The 21,798-nt window shown below is 46.4% G+C and overlaps 1 protein-coding gene across 2 annotated transcripts in view; it reads right to left on the bottom strand.

Annotated features, from left to right (window-relative positions):
• Positions 1-18,269, bottom strand: part of RFC4 (replication factor C subunit 4) — a 33,533-nt gene extending 15,264 nt beyond the window's left edge. The window contains exons 1-3 of one of the 2 annotated variants that reach the window (XM_066601604.1): positions 18,154-18,269; positions 17,945-18,070; positions 12,007-12,085 (exon numbers count right to left, since the gene is read on the bottom strand). In XM_066601604.1, the coding sequence (XP_066457701.1) occupies positions 12,007-12,085; positions 17,945-18,066 (201 nt within the window). In that variant the 5' untranslated portion in view covers positions 18,067-18,070; positions 18,154-18,269. The remainder of the gene's footprint in view (positions 1-12,006; positions 12,086-17,944; positions 18,071-18,153) is intronic. The other variant, XM_066601609.1, reaches the window with a different exon arrangement.
• Positions 18,270-21,798: the final 3,529 nt, after the last annotated feature.

The raw sequence follows: 21,798 nt of genomic DNA, 5'->3' as shown, positions 1-21,798 counted from the left end.
ATAACTAAACAAGATAATACTAGTCAACTAATATATACTGGAAAGGGGGAGGGGGGGGGTGGTTGTAATGAATGAAAATAAAGTCTTACTGGAGTGGTTCTTTTAGCCATTTATTTACTTTTTTAATTTTGTTCCAGACATTAATACATACTACTAAAACTAATTCCACTAGCATGTAAGGTGCTACAATGACATCTTACAGTAAGTGGCTCAGTACAGTAACAATGTTAATTAAAAAGAGAAGGAGGGAGGGAGGGAGGGGAGTGCTCAATATATTCTGCTACTTTGTAAATCAATCCCAATACTAAAATTACCATTGGCATTTACTCACCGGCCCACTAAGCTTGCTTAAATGTCTTGGATAGCTACCTACTATATTTTTAGAAGCCAAGAAGCTCAGTCAGTGTCTTTCACCATTACCAAAAGAACATTATTCACATCCACAGGCAAAAAGGTTATTGATAGAACTAGCCAGTATCAGAATACACTGCGGCTGAACTAATCAGTTCGTATAATGCTTGAGTCTAGTAACACATAATGGCACACAGTGCAAGGGGTGTATATATTCTGCAATGGTCTATCAATGGATGGGCATGCTATAAGAGACAAATTAGATAACATTACAAACATATATTGCATTTTATCACATGGCAACTCTTGTTAAATAGGGCTTTCCCCCACAAATCGGAACAGAAAATTCAGATTGGTAAACTGAGAATAATCTCAGGTTTATCCCCATTTTCAGTGAGGTAGTAGCCACACCTTCAAGGTTTCTCTCTTTATTAACACTTAGTGGGGTGGAGGTATTAAATACTTAAACAAGTAAGATGAATAGAAGAAAACAGGAAGAATACTTACAAGTAATCATTTGTCATGAGTCATGACAGTACCTATGAGCGAGAGCCTGTCTCCCCTCAGTCATTAATCGTGTGTAATTGTGCATATAAACACACACTAAAACATAGGCCTGGATGGCCAACTTAATAAGGCAGCACCACCAAAACACTATTAACCCTTTCCAATCCACTGTCTGACGTCTAAAGACATTCCGATTGAAGGCTGTACAGCTCCGATGTCAGAAGACGTCTGGCAGGGTATTCTTACTGTAGATTACTGGCCGCTCTGTTGCTGGTGGCCTCTCCAGCATGTCTCATACCGCAGTACTGGCTCTAGCCAGCAGATGGCGCTGTTGTAAAATGGCAGAAAGAGAAAGCCCCCTAATCCCGTTTCCAAAATTGGATTGCAAAGGGTTAAAACCTCATCTATAGCCGCCACGAATTGTTTCGTCTTGCAGCGTATAAAACCAGGGTATATTGCTTGTGGCCATGCTTACTAATGAGGACGTGGATTCGCTGTCACATGACAAAATAACCCTACAAAACAGATTATACCACCCTCCACCCACTCCCCTAACACTTCTCCCACCCTACCCGAAAAGTCTCTCTTGTACTTGTACGTCCAAACAGGATCGAAGAAACTTAGAAAAGAGAGAAAAAAATAAATACAAATTTTAAAAAATATGTTTCTTCAGGAAAAATCCACAGCGCTACCTACTAGGAAGTTCCTGGTGTATATACGTTGTCTCTCTGCACAGGGGGGAGGATGGAAGAGCCAGGAGCAGGAACTGAGCTCCCGCCTCCTCTCCACCTTATTTGCAATGGAGAGAGGCAGGACAGGGGCGGGGCTAATTCTCTGCCCTTAGCCCCGCCTCCTCTCATTGCAAATAGTGCAGAGGAGCGGAGAGGAGGCAGAGAGGGGGCGGGAGCTCAGTTCCTGCTTCTGGCTCTTCCATCCCCCCCCCCCCCCTGCACACGAGGACAACGTATATCAGCTCGGCGTGAAAACCGAGCCGATATACGTTCGTGTGAATGCACCCTTACATTGAGATATCAATCAGCTGGCCAATCATATGATATACTAAACACTGCCAGAACCACATACAAGCCACCAACACATGCCCACACTAATTTTGTATTTGATATATGAAAACTGAAATTACGTCAAATGCCCTATGAGCAATCTGAGTGATATAGATGCCAAATAAATTATGCATCACCAGTAAACACCTAGCGCAATCTAAATTACTGTTGGAGGTATTAGGTCAGGTAAGGACCACCACCTGACAATTTCCAATCAATGCACCTCTGATATACAGCTGGTATACCAATTACATAAAGGGAAAAAAAGTCGTTTAGGCCATGAGGTTGTAGGTTTCAAATTCAGTTTCCTTTCTCAATAGTATTCAGTCAACATTCCCCTTGTGCAAGGAGTCTCTAATGACTTCCAAGACAAGAAATTATTTTCACAGTTCGTGGACACCCCCAAGATTCATGCAGTTTTACAAAATCCCAGACCATATGCATCAAATCTACACCAACCATGCAACATTTTGGACAGTCTGAGCTTAATTTAATACCCATGTTAAACAACTTTAATGGAGTACAATAAACTCTATGCACTAAATACAATTGTGATACTTATTAACTTTCAGATAGGGATATCATTGGAATAATATGCAACACTACAGCCCATTTATCAATGCTATTTGGCCCAAGCCTCCTTCCATTTTTCTTAAACAATTATAGAGAATTGCTGTAAATTATAAATTATCTGTCTATATAAATAATATATTAGGCCCTTTGTAGATCCAGAACACCCAAGAAAATTCAAAGGGTGTTGAACGGTAAGCACACAGATACTGGGCAGCAAATGCATGTCGTAACTGAAAGAACTGGACAATTATAATTATGGGGAAGATCATAAAGCTCTCTAAAATGTTCAAAACTAAAGACAAAACAACACAACCCCCAGAATGTACCTGTTCCAGAAAGATTACACCCCTCTTATCCCACAGTGAAAATCCCTCCAACTTACTCTGATAAACACATATCAAGGAGAGCGCCTTGCACACCAACTAGAACTTTTATGGATATATAAGGATGCAATTCCACTCACCCGGTGCTCAGCGTGCCACCTGTTGACCCGCTTGCACCTTGAATCCAGGTAGATGTAAATTAATATCTTTTTCGAGGTTTCCCCGATATCCAGTCGCCTGGAGAGCTGCAGACCAAGTAATACCCCGCTCGTTTTACAAAGGCCGGGTAAAGGTAAAATGAAGAAAATAGAAAGAAAAAAAACAAAACAACTTTCTGCGCTTCTTTAGGAATTGCCTCGGTTTTTTCAAAAAACCTCTGGATGACCCAAGTCCAAAAAGGAAATTTACATAAATAAAAAACAGAGGTGACAGACCTCTCTTTTACAGAAATAAACAAATAAAGATCCAATAACCATGCGCAACGCGTTTCTGCGTTAACAAACGCCTTTATCAAGCATAATAATCTCTAAAACTGGTCACTATATATAATAAATTTAACATACCATGTGAGCTGTTATTAAATGGGAGGTTGATCCTTTCCTCTTATGGAGCGCACGCTGCGTTCCATTGGACTATGACGCGGGGCTCTAAAGTATTGAGGAGTCACGTGTCACTTTAGAGCCCCGCGTCATAGTCCGATGGAACGCAGCGTGCGCTCCATAAGATTAAATGGGAGTGGCTGTGTCACGGAGTGATACAGTCACGTGATATGCTCCGTGGAGCGCATTGAGCGTTCCAGCAACATAGTGATGACATCACGGGGTGGTGAACGTCATCAACAAACACCCAAAATGGCGCTGCACACTGGAGCGGAGTAGAGGTTGATCCTTTCCTAACAGCTTACATCGTATGTTAAATTATATATAGTGACCAGTTTTAGAGATTATTATGCTTGATAAAGGCATTTAACGCCGAAACGCGTTGCGCATGGTTATTTGATGTTTTGTTTATTTCTATAAAAGAGGTCTGTCACCTCTGTTTTTTATTTTTATATAAATAAATTTCCTTTTTGGACTTGGGTCATCCAGAGGTTTTTGGAAAACGAGGCAATTCCTAAAGAAGCACAGAAAAAGTTTTTTTATTTTCTTCATTCCAACTTACTCTGGCAATTCAGTGCTCCTCCAGAGGGGGGTGTATATAGTAAAACTATCCAGCTGCAAAATCTCGGAAGTTTATTCATCAATTTAATTTAAGTAATTGTCTAATATAGTTCCATTTTCCCCTTGAACGTACCATTCTAGGGGGGCTATATCCTATCATTTTATAAGCTAATGTGCCATTCAACCCCACCCCCCATGGTCTTCATTCCTAGACAATTTGCATGCTCTAGCTATGGTATTTAACAAACTGTGGAATATAGTTTGTGAAATATACTTTCATATATTGGACTGATGTACAGTTGATTGTGGAATTTGAGATGGGAGATGTTCAGGTTGGGATCGCCCATGTCCGGGCGGACTTCCCAAGATTGATAGACAGGGTTGTTTGGTAGGGTCAGAACAGATCAAAGTCTGACCTTGTCTTTATCTCCCCCTCTTTGCAATTTTTTTCCACAATTGAACTATATATTTTAATGGTTATAATAAAAGTTACGGTTTATTGGTAGTCCATCTGGCAAACTCATTCGTTTTCTGACTTCCATTTTATTTACCGTGATCTGCACTGACAGAGTCCCTTTAACTAAATTAGCAGAGCAGACGAAGGCAGAATCGGCCTTATATACTAATCCCTGAGTTTATTTTGGCTCATGTCATTATGCATACTGTAGTATTTTGCAGAAATAAGGCGACCGTATTCCTTTAGCCAGTATATTAAAGTGAATTCCCGCGCACCGTAAAATCACGACTGCAGAATACACACCGGAATTCCACAATAAAAGTACAGTACAAGGATAGGGTTCTAAACTCATTTACCCACAGCAGATTCTTGACATGCTGCCTGTTCTATGTTTTAGTGCTTCTGCACACGACTGTTTTCACCGGGTATTATGAGTGCATTGCCCACATGCGTGATACTCTGTGAATGGGGTCAATGAACTTTCAATGATCCATGCACACTGGCATGTGGGCACTGCGTATCAATACGCAAGAGAAATAATTGCAGCATGCTCCATTTCTCTGCATATGTACGCAGTGTGAACCTATGCCCTTGTACGGGCTACGTAGGATACGGGAAATAAAACAAAAATAAACACTGCGCATGTCTGTGAGCAAGTGATTCATGGGTGTGCACAGTGCCATAGGCAGCACATATGTGTTCTATGAAGGCAGAGTGTACAGGCTGTAGCGTTTTACGCATATGGCTGTGTGCATGAACCCTTAGGGAAATGCATAGGCTTTCACCACAAATTTCATTAAAGGAGATGTCCCGCGCCGAAACGGGTTTTTTTTTTTTTAAACCCCCCCCCCCCGTTCGGCGCGAGACAACCCCGATGCAGGGGTTAAAAAACCCACCCGCACAGCGCTTACCTGAATCCCGGCGGTCCGGCGTCTTCATACTCACCTGCTGAAGATGGCCGCCGGGATCCTCTGTCTTCATGGACCGCAGGGCTTCTGTGCGGTCCATTGCCGATTCCAGCCTCCTGATTGGCTGGAATCGGCACGTGACGGGGCGGAGCTACACGGAGCTACACAGAGCCCCATAGAGAAGAGGAGAAGACCCGGACTGCGCAAGCGCGGCTAATTTGGCCATCGGAGGGCGAAAATTAGTCGGCACCATGGAGACGAGGACGCCAGCAACGGAGCAGGTAAGTATAAAACTTTTTATAACTTCTGTATGGCTCATAATTAATGCACAATGTACATTACAAAGTGCATTATTATGGCCATGCAGAAGTGTATAGACCCACTTGCTGCCTCGGGACAACCCCTTTAACTGTAATAAGTGAAATTTTCAGCTACATTTGCATCAAAATCTGCAACAAAGTCATGCACCTATTTAATTGCAGATTTACTTACTGAAAAATTATGCAATGTGTGAACTAGAGATGAGCGAACGTGTTCATCCGAACTTGATATCCGTGCGGATATTAGGGTGTTCGGGATGTTCGTTATTCGTAACGAACACCATGCGGTGTTCTGGTTACTTTCACTTCCTTCCCTGAGACGTTAGCGCGCTTTTCTGGCCAATTGAAAGACAGGGAAGGCATTACAACTTCCTCCTGTGTTGTTCCAGCCCTATACCACCCCCCTGCTGTGAGTGGCTGGGGAGATCAGGTGTCCGCCTAATATAAAAGTCGGCCCCTCCCGCGGCTCGCCTCAGATGCCTTGTGAGTTAGATGACGGACAGTGCTGTTTGTACCGGAGCTGCTGTAGGGAAAGAATTGGTAGTTAGTGTAGGCTTCAAGACCCCCAAAGGTCCTTATTAGGGCCACTGATAGCTGTGTGTTGGCTGCTGTTAGCAGTGGCAATTTTTTTTTCTTCTCAAAATCGCCTCTGCAGAGCGTTGCACCCGGCATTAGGGACAGAAGTGTTGCATAGGCAGGGAGAGTGTTTAACCGTGTGCAGTACTGTGCTGGCTGCTGTTAGCTGTGCTGCATATTTTTTTTCTTCTCAAAATCGCCTCTGCAGAGCATTGCACCCTCCATTGATACTGCAGGGAAAGAATTGTGTAGGCAGGGCCACAACACAGTTATTATTCATTGAATATACGCAGTGCGGCCTTTTGCTTGTAAAACAAGTGAAAAAAATTCTATTTGACCTGCCTCTGTCCGTCCTAAGGGCTGTGTGTACGTGTCGGCTGCGTGTGCAACGTTTAAAAATCAGACGCACCCAGATACGTTTTACTCCTGGCTTCGCCATTTGCTTTCCTTAATTGGGAAAAAAAATACCTGCTCTGCCAGAGTTATAATAACTCTGCTACCCTCAAGTTCTGTGCCACATTAGCAGGGCCACAGCACAGTTATTAAACTTAGATTATTCATTTACTAGAGGCAGTGGGGCCTTTCGTTTTCAAAAAAGGGAAAAAATTATATTTGGCCTGCAGTCTTGCGCCAATTTATTTCCTGCCTGTGAAATCAAATCACTGGTAATACAGCATGCTGAGGGGTAGGGGTAGGCCTAGAGGACGTGGACGCGGCCGAGGACGCGGAGGGCCAAGTCAGGGTGTGGGCACAGGCCAAACTCCTGATCCAGGTGTATCGCAGCCGACTGCGGCGCGATTAGTAGAGAGGCACGTTTCTGGCGTCCCGACAGTCATCGCACAATTCATGGGTCCACGCGGGAGACGGTTATTAGAAAATGAGCAGTGTGAGCAGGTCCTGTCCTGGATGCCAGAAAGTGCTTCGAGCAACCTATCGTCCAACCGCAGTTCTGCGCCGTCCACTGCTGCAAATCAGAATCCTCTGTCTGCTGCTCCTCCTTCCTCCCAGCCTCCTCACTCCACTCCAATGGCTCAGCTGCGTGAAGACTCCCAGGAACTGTTCTCTGGCCCCTGCTCAGATTGGGCAGCAGTGGTTCCTCTCCCAGCAGAGGAGTTTATCGTCACTGATGCCCAACCATTGCAAAGTTCCCGGGGTCCGAGGGAAGAGGCTGGGGACTTCCGCAAACTGTCTCAAGAACTTTCTGTGGGTGAGCAGGACGATGACGATGAGACACAGTTGTCTTGCAGTCAGGTAGTAGTGAGGGCAGTAAGTGCGAGGGAGGAGCGCACAGAGGATTCTGAGGAAGAGCAGCAGGACGATGAGGTGACTGACCCCACCTGGTGTGCAACGCCTACTCAGGACAGGTCTTCAGAGGGGGAGGCAGGGGCAGCAGCAGGGCAGGTTGCAAGAGGCAGTGCGGTGTCCAGGGGTAGAGGCAGGGCCAGACCGAATAATCCACCAACTGTTTCCCAAAGCGCACCCTCGCGCCATGCCACCCTGCAGAGGCCGAGGTGCTCTAAGGTCTGGGAGTTTTTCACAGAGACGCCTGACGACCAGTGGTGTGCAACCTTTGTCGCGCAAAGCTCAGGCGGGGAGCCAACACCAACAGCCTCAGCACCACCAGCATGCGCAGACATATGATGGCCAAGCACCCCACAAGGTGGGACGAAGGCCGTTCACCACCTCCGGTTTGCACCCCTGCCTCTCCCCCTGTGCCCCAACCTGCCACTGAGATGCAACCCCCCTCTCAGGACACAGGCACTACCGTCTCCTGGCCTGCACCCACACCCTCACCTCCGCTGTCCTCGGCCCCATCCACCAGTGTAGTTCAGCGCACCGTCCAGCCGTCGCTTGCGCAACTATTGGAGCGCAAGCGCAAGTACGCCGCCACGCACCCGCACGCTCAAACGTTAACCGTCCGCATAGCAAAATTCATCAGCCTTGAGATGCTGCCGTATAGGGTTGTGGAAACGGAGTCCTTCAAAAGTATCATGGAGGCGGCGGCCCCGCGCTACACAGTTCCCAGTCGCCACTACTTTTCCCGATGTGCCGTCCCAGCCCTGCACGACCACGTCTCCCGCGACATTGTACGCGCCCTCACCAACGCGGTTACTGCCACGGTCCACTTAACAACGGACACGTGGACAAGCACAGGCGGGCAGGGCCACTACATCTCCCTGACGGCACATTGGGTGAATTTAGTGGAGGCTGGGACAGAGTCAGAGCCTGGGACCGCTCACGTCCTACCCACCCCCAGAATTGCGGGCACCAGCTCGGTGGTTGTATCTGCGGAGGTGTATGCTTCCTCCACTAAAGCACCCTCCTCCTCCTCCGTCTTGCAATCAAGATGTGTTAGCAGCAGCATGTCGCCAGCAGTCGGTGTCGCGCGGTGTGGCAGCACAGCGGTGGGCAAGCGTCAGCAGGCCGTGCTGAAACTACTCAGCTTAGGCGATAAGAGGCACACGGCCCACGAACTGCTGCAGGGTCTGACACAGCAGACCGACCGCTGGCTTGCGCCGCTGAGCCTCCAACCGGGCATGGTCCTGTGTGACAACGGCCGTAACCTGGTGGCGGCTCTGCAGCTCGGCAGCCTCACGCACGTGCCATGCCTGGCCCACGTCTTTAATTTGGTGGTTCAGCGCTTTCTGAAAAGCTACCCACGCTTGTCAGACCTGCTCGTAAAGGCGCGCCGGCTCTGCGCACATTTCCGCAAGTCCCACACGGACGCTGCCACCCTGCAACATCACTTTAAGCTGCCAGTGCACCGACTGCTGTGCGACGTGCCCACACGGTGGAACTCTACGCTCCACATGTTGGCCAGGCTCTATGAACAGCGTAGAGCTATAGTCGAATACCAACTCCAACATGGGCGGCGCAGTGGGAGTCAGCCTCCTCAATTCCTTTCAGAAGAGTGGGCCTGGTTGGCAGACATCTGCCATGTCCTTGGTAATTTTGAACAGTCTACCCAGGTGGTGAGCGGCGATGCTGCAATTATTAGCGTCACCATTCCTCTGCTATGCATCTTGAGAAATTCCCTGCAAACCATAAAGGCAGCTGCTTTGCGCTCGGAAACGGGGGCGGGGGAAGACAGTATGCCGCTGGATAGTCAGGGCACCCTCCTGTCTATTTCTCAGCGCGTACAGGAGGAGGAGCATGAGGAGGATGAGGAGGAGGGGGAAGAGACAGCTTGGCCCGCTGCTGACGGTACACCGGCTGATTGCCTGTCATCCTTTCAGCGTGTATGGCCTGAGGAGGAGGATCCTGAAAGTGATCTTCCTAGTGAAGACAGCCATGTGTTGCGTACAGGTACCCTGGCACACATGGCTGACTTCATGTTAGGATGCCTTTCTCGTGACCCTCGCGTTGCACGCATTCTGGCCACAACGGATTACTGGGTGTACACACTGCTCGACCCACGCTATAAGGAGAACCTTCCCACTCTCATTCCCGAAGAGGAAAGGGGTTCGAGAGTGTTGCTATACCACAGGACCCTTGCGGACAAGCTGATGGTAAAATTCCCAGCCAACAGCGCTAGTGGCAGAAGGCGCAGTACCGAGGGCAAGGTAGCAGGGGAGGTGCGGAGATCGAGCAGCATGTACAGCACAGGCAGTGCAACAGTCTTTAAGGGCCTGGACAGCTTTATGGCTCCCCACCAAGACTGTGTCACCGCTCCCCAGTCAAGGCTGAGTCGGCGGGAGCTCTGTAAAAGGATGGTGAGGGAGTACGTAGCCGATCGCACGACCGTCCTCCGTGACGCCTCTGCCACCTACAACTACTGGGTGTCGAAGCTGGACACGTGGCCTGAACTAGCGCTGTATGCCCTGGAGGTGCTTGCTTGTCCTGCGGCTAGCGTCTTGTCGGAGAGGGTGTTTAGTGCGGCTGGGGGAATCATCACAGATAAGCGTACCCGCCTGTCAACCGACAGTGCCGACAGGCTAACACTCATCAAGATGAACAAAGGCTGGATTTCGCCAGACTTCTGTTCTCCACCAGCGGACAGCAGCGATACGTAAGCAATACGTAGGCTGCACCCGCGGATGGAAGCTACGTTCTCTCTCACCATCCAAAACGGGGACATTTATGCTTCATCAATCTGTGTCTAATATTCCTCCTCCTCCTCCTGCTCCTCCTCCTGAAACCTCACGTAATCACGCTGAACGGGCAATTTTTCTTAGGGCCACAAGGCTCACTCAAATAATTTTTCTAAACAATTTTTAAAAGTTTCAATGCGCTTAAAAGCGTTGGAACTGTAACTTGAACCAATTTTTCGTTACACTGGGCTGCCTCCAGGCCTAGTTACCACTTAAGCCACATTAACCAAAGCGATTAATGGGTTTCACCTGCCCTCTTGGCTGGCCATGGCCAATTTTTGGGATGTACATTAGTACTGTTGATACAGCAATTTTTGTGGGCCCTCGCCTACAGTGTAATCAAATTAATTTTTAGCCCACCTGCATTCCAGCTGACGTTACCTCAGCTGTGTTGGGCACTGCAATGGGATATATTTATGTACCGCCGGTGGCTTCCTGGCACCCACCCATGCTGTGGGTCCACAGGGAGTTTAACCTACATGTGTCCACTTCTAAAGAACCCCAGTCAGACTGGGGCATGCAGTGTGGGCCGAAGCCCACCTGTATTACGCACGACATTACTACCTCAGCTGTGTTGGGCAATGCAATGGGATATTTTTGTGTACCGCCGGTGGGTTCCAGGGAGCCACCCATGCTGTCGGTCGACAGGGACTTCACAATAGGGAGTTGTACCTGCCTGTGTCTATGAATTAAAAAGCCCGGTCTAACTGGGGCATGCAGAGACACCTTGACAGAATGAATAGTGTGTGGCACATAGGTTCCCCATTGCTATGCCCACGTGTGCAGCTCCTGATGGCGGTGGCACAGGATTCTATTTCTCATTGCTTCTGTACAGCATTGTGGGCTATCGCCCCGCCCCTTTTAAAGAGGGTCGCTGCCTAGCCGTGCCAACCCTGTGCAGTGTGTGCCTGCGGTCCCTCGTCATGGCAGACGCACTTCTAAATAGACATGAGGGTGGTGTGGCATGAGGGCAGCTGAAGGCTGCGCAGGGACACTTTGGTGTGCGCTGTGGGGGGGAGGGGGGGCGGTTGGGCAGCATGTAACCCAGTAGAAGTGGCAGTGGAGTGTCATGCAGGCGGTGATTGTGCTTTGTTGGAGGTAGTGTGGTGCTTAGCAAAGGTATGCCATGCTAATGATGGCTTTTCAGAAGTAAAAGGTGTTGGGAGGGGGGGGGGGCCCCCACTCTTGCCGCTATTGTGGCTTAATAGTGGGACCTGTGAACTTGAGATGCAGCCCAACATGTAGCCCCTCGCCTGCCCTATCCGTTGCTGTGTCGTTCCCATCACTTTCTTGAATTGCCCAGATTTTCACACATGAAAACCTTAGCGAGCATCGGCGAAATACAAAAATGTTCTGGTCGCCCATTGACTTCAATGGGGTTCGTTATTCGAAACGAACCCTCGAACATCGCGGGAAGTTCGTTTCGAATAACGAACACCCGAACATTTTGGTGTTCGCTCATCTCTAGTGTGAACTCATCCTTAGACCTTTCATACGGGCATTAAAACTGCTCATCTAAAGGGATATATTGGAATCCAATGCTTCAGATGGTAACTATTTTTGGACGCAGCTACAATAACTGCGCATATACGGTCGTGTGAACAAGCCCTTAAAGATACTTGAGTAGCTTTTGAAGGTGTATCAAAACGAACTTATTTGTAATGTTCTTGACTACTTACATCTGCTCCTTCCAGTGACTTTTTTAACACAGCCACCACCTCTTCTTGGAATGCCACTTCATCAACGCATTTGGGCCGGCTGCAGAGAAACCATATGTTTAATACTAAATAAAAACCACGATGAAGAACAGTACAACATGCACACAAGATGGCAATTGGAAACATTGTTCTTTACTTTCTCTGCCATGACATTTTACATACCGGACTGAGGAAAGCGTATATAACTGGGTATGATATAAGCAGGGTGAAGGTACTTTAACACAGGCGGTTGATAGGGAACGAACGAACAAACAAAAAGAAAAAGTTTGTTCATCCAAGCATTACCCATGTAAAGGTGCCGGCTACAACTCAACAACAGGGCTCCAGATGGCGGCCAAAGTGGTAGCCAATGCAATTACCAATTTGCAAATTGTGACAATTCAGTCTCATCACGATTTGCAGTTAGCCCAGATACTGTGCTGTCACTTCAAAACAAAGAAAAATGTTCTATGTATCCAGTAGACCCGCCTCGTACTAGAACATGTGTTGGAATCCTGACTCTTCACGCGCTAGCCGGAGAGGAGCTGCGAGAAGATGTGTGTGCAGGAGACTACTGCATCGCTGCAGCCAAAGATGCAGTTGTTCACGTGCCATTCCCCTGGCATCACCAGATACTGGTAGACATGATGCCAGGAGAATGGCATGTGACTGCTGCGCCTTCTCATTGATGCAACAGTCAGGTGTTAGCCATTTGTAGAGACTAGGAGAACCGTGGCCAATGCATCACCGATCGCCAGGTAAAAAGGACAGGTTTGTACTGCTGCTTATTTTAACACAATTGGAACCAATTTTTGTCACACTTAGACAAGGCCTTTACAGCTAGCTAAGAGATGAGATATAGTTCAGCCTCCATATCAACGTCCTTGCTGACTTTATTAGATAGTACAAGGCTGGGGTTACACTGTGAATTTGGATGCGAGACATGTTGCACGACCAGAGATCTCAGTATAGCCCTGTGGCATTGCAAACTAATACAAGAGTGTGGTTACCTGGTGGCTTTGCAAGTCTCTGCAACCTGGAGAATGCAAGAAACGCACAACTGGTGAGTGGTAACGTGACCGCATGTAATTCTATTAGTTTGTGATGTTGCAGGGCAATACTGCAATCTTTGGCTGGACAACCAGTGTCGCATCCAACCCTAGCCTAAACCAGAGTATGAGGGGTGAGCAGTTTTCATTGTGTTAAACTCCTTAGTGACAGGCCAATTTTAGGCCCTCATGACTATGGGAGCAAGAAAACCAAATCCACTGACAAAACAGATTTGTCTTACAACGGTGCTGAACGGACCCCACTGACGGTAACTGTGTCCGTTCAGTTTCCATACAGCATTTTACAGGATGAAATAGCCCATTGTGCAGTGCTATCTTACCCAGTATTTTGGAATTCAGTGATGGAAGCTCCCAATGGAACCTCTGATGTACACAAGTCTTAAGTGCGTGTAGCCATTAAGTATAAAAATTTAAAAAACTAATAAAAAAAGAAACACTAAGAAAATAAGACAATGTAATAGGTAAATGGTCAGTAAAAGACAAAAAGTGACTGCAGGGTGCCCCCAAATGGACAACTGCCAACATTACAGCTGAATGCAGCTACCTTGCACAGGAATGGCTTCTTCACTGTGCCTGCACTCCTGCAGGCTATTACAGGCACAACACTGTACAGATTGTTCTGTAATGTTATGGTGAATATTATTATTATTTATTACTTTACTCCCCCTTTTACAATGGAGAGGATCCGTGTTCTTGGAATAATCTGCATTCAGTCTGGTCAGTGTCTTGGTGCAGGCAGTCGGTGTCTCAGGATGACACCCAAGGCATTGGAATGATGTGAGGAGAAGCTGAAGGCGGTTTCTTCTAAGGGGAAGGAGTCTTCTGCATCTGCTCATTTCTATTATCTGGCATATTACTCTCACAACCATCGCCTCCCTATAGACTGCATATTAATGAAAACTGGAAGCAATCAGAGAAGGTGACTGCTATTAACCCTCCAAGTCAAGGCTTTATCTCCATTCACTGAACGTTTGTGACAGCACAAGAGCTATAGTCGGGGGAATGACCATCAAGTGTGTTTCATGTAAGGGGACCTTTACGTGCTGGAAAGTGGGTGGTGGGATATATGCTGGAGGGTCCGGGGGAATATAGTGAGTTATGTACTGAACAGTACTCATTATGGAGATCAGAATAGACGGCGCAACAAAGATTTCACAAATGGCAACAAGATTGCTTATTGTCAATGTTTGGGACTAGTCTCGCCAGTCTGTGAAAAAAATTAAAAAAGTGTGCATCTCCCTCTGCCTGTGTAGATTATTGGGAGGAGCGCTATAGATGATTTTAACCCCCTAGTTCCCCCCCCCCCCCCTTTTGTTTTTTCCTACACCTTTTAAAAAAAAAATTAAATCGCAACTCCTTTATTTATCCATCGACGTCGCTTGTTTTTTTCAGGATGAGTCATATTTTTCAATGGTACTATTTAATGTACCATGTAATGTACTGAAAAACTTTTAAAAGATTCTAAGTTGAGAGAAATCGAAAAATAGACATTCGGCCATCTTTCGGTGCGTCTTGTTTCTACGGCACACAAATTGCAACAAAAATGACATGATAATTTTATTCTATGGGTCAGTACGATTACTACGATACCAAACTTGCATAGTTTTTTTTTTTGCTGAGATATATATATATTTCTTAAAGCCATTTCATTTTTTTCAAATTATTTTCTGTCTCCATCTTCTGTGCACAATAACTTTATTTTTCCGTTGACATAGTTGTGTGAGGGTTCATTTTGCGCAGTATGTGCGGTCGTTTCCGTTGGTACCATTTTTGAATACATTTTTTATCGTTTTTTTTATTCGAAAGCGCATTTCTCGAGTTCCTTATTTTATTTTTTGGACGGCATTCACCGGATCTTCTTTCTTCGGCACGTCGGTTGCGTGCCGCGCGCATGCACCGGCCCGAAGGAAAAAGATCTGGCCGCGACGGAGAGAAGATGAAGCCTCGGCGAAGGGAAGATCCGGAGCAGGTGAGTAAATTCCTATTTTGGTTTCCCGCGGATCCGGACGGCTTCCATAGGCTTCAATAGAAGCCTGCGGGAGACCCGCACAAAAATGGAGCATGGTCCAGATTTTTTCATGCTCCATTTTTAAAAAAAAATCACTTATTGACCATCCGCGGGTATTTATCTACCCGCGGGTGGTCAATGCATCCCTATGGGATGCGGATCCGCGGGCAGAAGAGTTAAAATCTGCTGCGGATTTTAATTCTTCTTTTGCCCGTGGACATGAGGCCTTAATGTGCAGATTTGGACAGTGCGTATTTGCTGCAGTAAGTCCACAGTAAATATGCCCCGTGTGAAGACACCCCTAAGGCCACAGAGCTCTCCTAATTAGCCTAGACAGAAGCTGCTATAATTATAACTTAGAGAACATGGCCATTAACAGATTTCCAGTATTAGAAGCACTTTATAAAGAATGGATAACACGCCAAGTACAACATTCCTATTTTCTTAACTCTGAATTGTACTTGACCACCATCTACAGAGGTCAGTGTGACATAACTGTCATTTTCTAAGACTGTCACAAGGGTTATGCTGTCGCAGCAAAAAGTGGAGACAGATCCTCAATCCAGCGCAGGGTCACTTAGGAAAAAAAGGAGGGGGAGAAAAAAAAAAAGACCCATTTTGCAATCAGGATCTCTATTACTAGTTTGTGCTCCTCTTAGGTAGGACAGCAGAAACCTGGCGCCATGTACTCTTTAATGAATGTACAACCTCTTTCACACGGGCAACAGCGATTTTGCCGCAAGAATAATCTCGTCTTTGTTCCTGCAGTCTGGCTGTTTTTGTTTATTTTTTAGAATAATCTCGTATTGCGGTCGCTTGCAATAGAAAAAAAAAAGAGCTAATTGTGGCAAGATAGAGCACACCATGATTTTTTTTTCCCCCTCACAAGATAGCATCAGAGCAAACATCGCTGATGTGAAGGAACCCATTGGAAAGCATTAGCTTTCAGATACATGTGTTTTCTTGCGCTATCGCATAGCAGTAAAAAAACATGCGATTTTATGGCTCACTTTTTCTTAGGCTTTCAGTTTTTGTTTTTTTTGTGATATAAATGTTTACCTTTTTAGTGAATGTTTTAGTTTTTTTACTTTCATTTAGGCCAATCCCACACAAACGGATATGATTTGTGGAATCCACGATCATCACTCGTACGGGCGATCTTTAATATTCCATACACTTAAAAAAAAAAAAAAGAGTATTCGCATTTTCACTTAGATGAGCAGATAGCGAGTGAGATTTCCATAAGAGGAATTAAAATCATAGCATGTTCTATTTCTGTGCGGATTCCGACATTGCGGATAGGCCACGGGTACCCACTTCATTGCCTAGCGACAGCGCGGTAAATACAAATATATTATTTAACTCTTTACTGCCCATGACCGAATGCAAGTGCCCACGGTCATCCACAGTAAAGACACTACAGGTACACAGAGTCGCCGGACGCAGTCAGACAGATTCCGCTGTGGGTTCCCTCATGTAGAATCTGACCCATCCGTGTGGGAGTGGCCTAAGGAGAAATGTGTACTAACGGAGTAAACGAAAGGAAAAATAAAAAAACACTTTATAGTTCTTTATTTTGAAAATTAGCACATTTATGCTAAGACAACGTACAGTAATGGGTCCCCCATTTTGCTTCAGATGTTTTGATATATAGTTTGTATAGTCTCAGATTACAGGGCAACATCGATGACCATTTTGGTTGGGGTGGGATGGTTTTATAAGATCTCCAGAACATTCACACTGTTACCTTTTCTTATTTCGCCGTTTTCCACTGTAACATCCATAGGAGCCACAGTTACAGGGAAGACATCCCCCTACAGTGATGGTAGTCCTGGCAGGGCTGGGGTCTGCTAAAACCCTGCAGCTCCGCAATGCTGGAAGTCACTAGCAATCATGTGATCACTTCCCCCATTACATAGAAGTTATAAACCCCTTCTGCGTTCTCTTCTGGGACCTGGGCCGTCTCTGACAGCTGAGCACCCGACTTGCTTCTGCTACACTGCAGGAGCTTTACGCCCGGCTGCACACGGCTGGATTTGCATTGCGACATCTAGATCAAATACTGCCCATAGCATGCTATGGAAAAGCGCTTTTCCCTGCGCACGAGCGAAAATTAATTGCGATTTTCGGCTCGTGAAGGGGGAGAAAAAAAACCCGCCACGTGCTCTATTTTAGTGTGGATCTCACACGGATGGCTTCCATTGAAGTCAATGGAAGCTGTCCGATCCGTGGGCATTCCACAATTGATATTGCGGAAAGGTCGTGAATTTCATATCATCACCTAGCGACGGCGTGGGGAAATCTGCACAGCAAATGTCTGACGGCTCGCAGGACAGACCATCCGCAGTAAAGAAAAATGACAGGTACGCGGGGTCACCGGCCGGGTACAAGGTCAGATTCCACTGTGGGCTCCCACAGTGTGCAGCCGGACTTCAACCCCTGCCATACAGTTACAATGGCGCTGGATTAAAACCAAGCACCATATATTTACAGTGTTCAGTCCCTTTTGGCTTAGAGGGGTTAGCTGGAGGCATTTCTTCTCTCAGAAAACCGGCTCCTGTTCCATTAGCGCAGTCCTTGCTGGTCTATGCTTCTGCATGCAGGGGGCTGGTGAGAATAGCACCAGGTCATGTGACTGTGCAGCCAAATCACTGGGATGGCAGTGGTGAGTACCAACTTTTGTATTGGCTGTCAGTTTATGAAAAAAAAACCTCCCATTAACCCCTTCAAGGACACAGCTGGTGGAATTATGCCAATGCTCAGCTTCAGCAATTTTTGGTTATTAATCAGACTGTCCCTTTAAGAAACATCACACTGGGAATGATAAGAACGGGTTACTTACTATTTCTCCACCCACGGAATAGGCTTCTGCTTCTTGCTGTCGCTGCCAGAGGTAGAGGCAGACGTCTTCTCCTTTAAGGGCTTAGCGCTGATAGACGTCCCCCCTTTCAGAAAAGCCTGCATTCTTCTGCCGGGAGAAATACATTACGTTGTGTCACGGAACACACACTATACACCGCAACAAGAATGCGCTGCCGGCGACACACTTACCTGCCGCTCAGTGCTCTCACGGTTCAACTCCACTCTAGCGCGCCAAAAGCTGCGCGCCAGTCACTTCCAGGTCACGTGTCCCCCTGCAGAACGTAGAACGTTCGGTGAACTCGGTCACGTGACGGGGAGTGACGTCACCGTGCTATGTGCTGGCCGCGCGCTCTGTCAGGCTGCAGTATTCTTACACGCGGTTTTTTCACAGTACCCAGAAGTGTAGAAGGGGCGGGCAGAACACACAAAGGGGGCCCGTAGGAAGGAAGAACTTACCTCCCTCCTACTGGGGTCTGATTGAAATAGGGAGAGAATGCAATATATACCTCCCGCATACTACAGTTGTGATTTTGGGTGCATTCACACGCCCGGATGCAGATTTTCCCCTTAAGGGCTCCTTCACTCGAGCGTATTCGTTTTTGTGGTCGGCCACATGCGCCATTAAATCGCATGAAAGAAGAGATTCATTGATTAATTCCCAAGCTTAATTAGCAATTTCTATTCACATTCTATTCCGGGTGCGACGTTTTAGCAAAAAAATATGCCGCAGCCCGGAAATCCCTCACCCCACGTAAATCCTCTAATGGTTAAAAAGTGGCACCTGTAAGCTTTTCCCTGCGTTGGACGCTGCTAAACTCCCTCCCCCTCACTTTTTTTTCAGCTCCCATAGGAGTGTATAAGAAGCCGCCAGCGTATATCCATCAAAAGACAGATCCAGAACTATCTATTCTGGTTGTGCGTAAAAGCACCGTCTGGAATCTGCAGCCTATGCGCTATTTTTCACGCGGGGCGATTATTCAAGCCGCAAAATCGCTCATGTGAACAAATGCATTGGAGTCCAAATTACTCTGATGGCCGCAATATTTGGCCGGGTATGAAAATATGGCTACATAGCTGTGTAAAAAGGCTTGTGTGAATAAAGCCTTATGCATCATATTGCTGGGCTAACATATGCTGATACGTTGCCTGTTTCTGCCTATCTTTAGGGCTTAAACACAAGGCCGTGATTTGATCAAATTCTAAACAAGTTCCTTAATTGGCATGAGGGGTGTCAAATTATTGCCACTCTAATTCCGGTTTCACACAAGCATATGCGGAATTGCGTACACCTTAGCGCACCGTTTTTGTGCACATAGTGTATTTCACTGTACTGTTTTAACCTGAAGCGCATGCTCATTTAGTATGAATATATGGTAGTATGTTGTTGTTGTTAGCCGTTTAGTCGTTCACGACCCTCAGCAACCCAAAAGGCTCGCTTCCTCCATGTTTTTCGGTTTTGCACTGCTTCTTTCAGTTGTCTGATATCCATGCCAGTATCAGCTTTGACAGTATCAGCCATCGTGTCCTTTGGCAGCCGGGTCTTCTTTTGCCCCTGATCTGTCCAAGCATTATAGGTTTTCCTAGCGACTCTGCCTGCATTACATGGCCAAAATACGTGAGTCTGAGCCAGCTATCTTCCCCCCAGTGATATATCTGGTCTTATACGATTCAGGACTTCTCTGTTTGTTACTCTCGCTGTCCAGGGCATACGCAGCAGCTTTCACCAGCACCACAGCTCAAATGCATCAATCCTCCTATCAGCCTTTTCGCAGTCCAGCTTTCACATCCATAAATGGCTATGGGGAAATGATGGTTTGCACTATCCTGCTTTTAGTTGCTATACCAATATCCCTACTTTTCCAGATTTTGTCCATGTTTAGCATCACGCTTCACCCCAATGCTATCCTACGTTTTATCTCTGGCATAGATTCTCCAGCCTGGTCAATTTTTGCACACATTCTATGACCTCATTGTCGATTTTAATTTAAATTTGGCCATTTTTTGCAGTTGTCATAATTTTAGTCTTCTTTAAATTCAGGTAGAGGCCCATATTTTTTACTTTTAGATTTAATCTTACATATCAACTCCTTCAGACCTGCTTCTGTTTCTGTAAGCAGAGCTGTGGCATCTGCATAACGGAGATTGTTGATGTTTCTTCCACCTATTTGCACCCCGATTTCTAATTCGTCTAGGTCCATTTTCGACATGATCACTTCCACATATAGGTTAAACAAGAAGGGTGGGTGAGAGGATTTAGCCCTGTCAAACACCTTTGCCGATCCCAAGCCAATCTGTGTCCCCATACCATGTTCTCATAGTGGCTTCTTGATTGGTATGAAGTGATTTTATCAGCCGGACTAGACGTGCCGATACGTTCAGATCTTGTAGGGCGTGCCATAGCTTGTCATGATCGACGCAGTTAAAGGCCTTGATGTAGTCAATGAAGCATATGTAGATATTCTTTTGGTATTCAAGCTTTTTGAATGGTCCATCACAGGTTTACAATATGGTCGCGGATGCCGCATCTTTGCTAGAATCCTGCTTGTGCATCAGGGAGTGCCGCTTCCACGACTGATCTCAGTCTTTCCTTTATAATTTTGAGAAGGATCTTGTGTGGCCATTGTGTGGCTGCCCATACTGCCTGGCACAGCCCTGTGATGGTTTCCACTGGTGCTGGCAGCAATAGCTCTGTTGGTATGTTATCTATGCCTGGTGCTTTATTTTTGGCTAGTTGTTTCATTGCCATAACTACTTCTGACTCTATAATGGAGGGCTTCAAATCTACAGGCTCCACCTCACACAATGTGTGAGGGTATATATATATATTGCCATATGTTCTTTATACTTTTATACCTATATGCAAGTTTTATTCAATTCCAAATGAGAAAAAACTTAAATGTCACCTTACATCAGATATCCCAAGGCTTTGCAAGAAGATGTTCTAGAAATTCAGAGAAGATACCGAACCAGACGCAAGGACGCATGTACTTGGCTGTTTTCCCAGAAGCCCATATCAAGATGTTCAACCATGTACATAATTTTCACTGTCTCAGGCCAGAAAACCGGACTGCCCATATATGGTTATAAGCCCATCACCCCTTGGTGGTGAGGGGGGCAGAATGTATAAGATCTCATGTAATCTGTAATAAAGTGCGCAGTTTTTTTCTCCCGTGTGAGGAGCTAGACCAGACTCCTGTGTGTGGTGTCTCTTCTTACGGCCGGCAACGGGGCAAGTGGGGTGGGCCCGATTGGTGTTGCACTTAGAATTTTAACCCTCATAAATGGCGCCCGAACGTGCGGCGGTAAAATCGGAGCTTACAGCGCAATTCACCCGGATCCACGCTACTGAGAAACCGTCCTGCTGCAAACCGAGCCTGATCAACTCACTTAGAACTCCAGGTAAGACAAACATATATTTATGTTGTGTTTTACGCTGCGAGTCTTGCAGCGGGACTGACTATCTGTGGTTTGTGACCGGACGGGTTGGGTTAAGAGTTCTACACGGTAACTCGTGTGGGCTCCGGGTTTGCCGTCATGGACCACTGACCGTGATATGCGCACCAATGGCTCACCCAGAAACTAGTCTGTAGTCTATTTGTTGTTGAAGTCCGTAGCGTTTTAGCGATAGTGGAGATTGTTTGTTGTATCTGCAGAATTTTTTTTCTCTTACTTTTCATTTGATCTCACAAGAGAAGGGACCCTCAGGTTAGTTTAGTTAGTTGTTAATGGTTTAGCAGAGAGGGATGCATTTTGTGAGATAAGGCCTCATAAGAAAAAAGGGACTCTCGGTCGGTTTGCCTTATATATGGGGCTAGCGATTTGATTTCAGAGAGA

Source organism: Eleutherodactylus coqui, chromosome 1 (assembly GCF_035609145.1).
Source record: "Eleutherodactylus coqui strain aEleCoq1 chromosome 1, aEleCoq1.hap1, whole genome shotgun sequence".
In the NCBI taxonomy this organism is placed as follows: Eukaryota; Metazoa; Chordata; class Amphibia; order Anura; family Eleutherodactylidae; genus Eleutherodactylus; species Eleutherodactylus coqui.
Note: the sequence above shows the minus strand (reverse complement) of the source record. Positions and strands in the feature narration are given on the sequence as shown.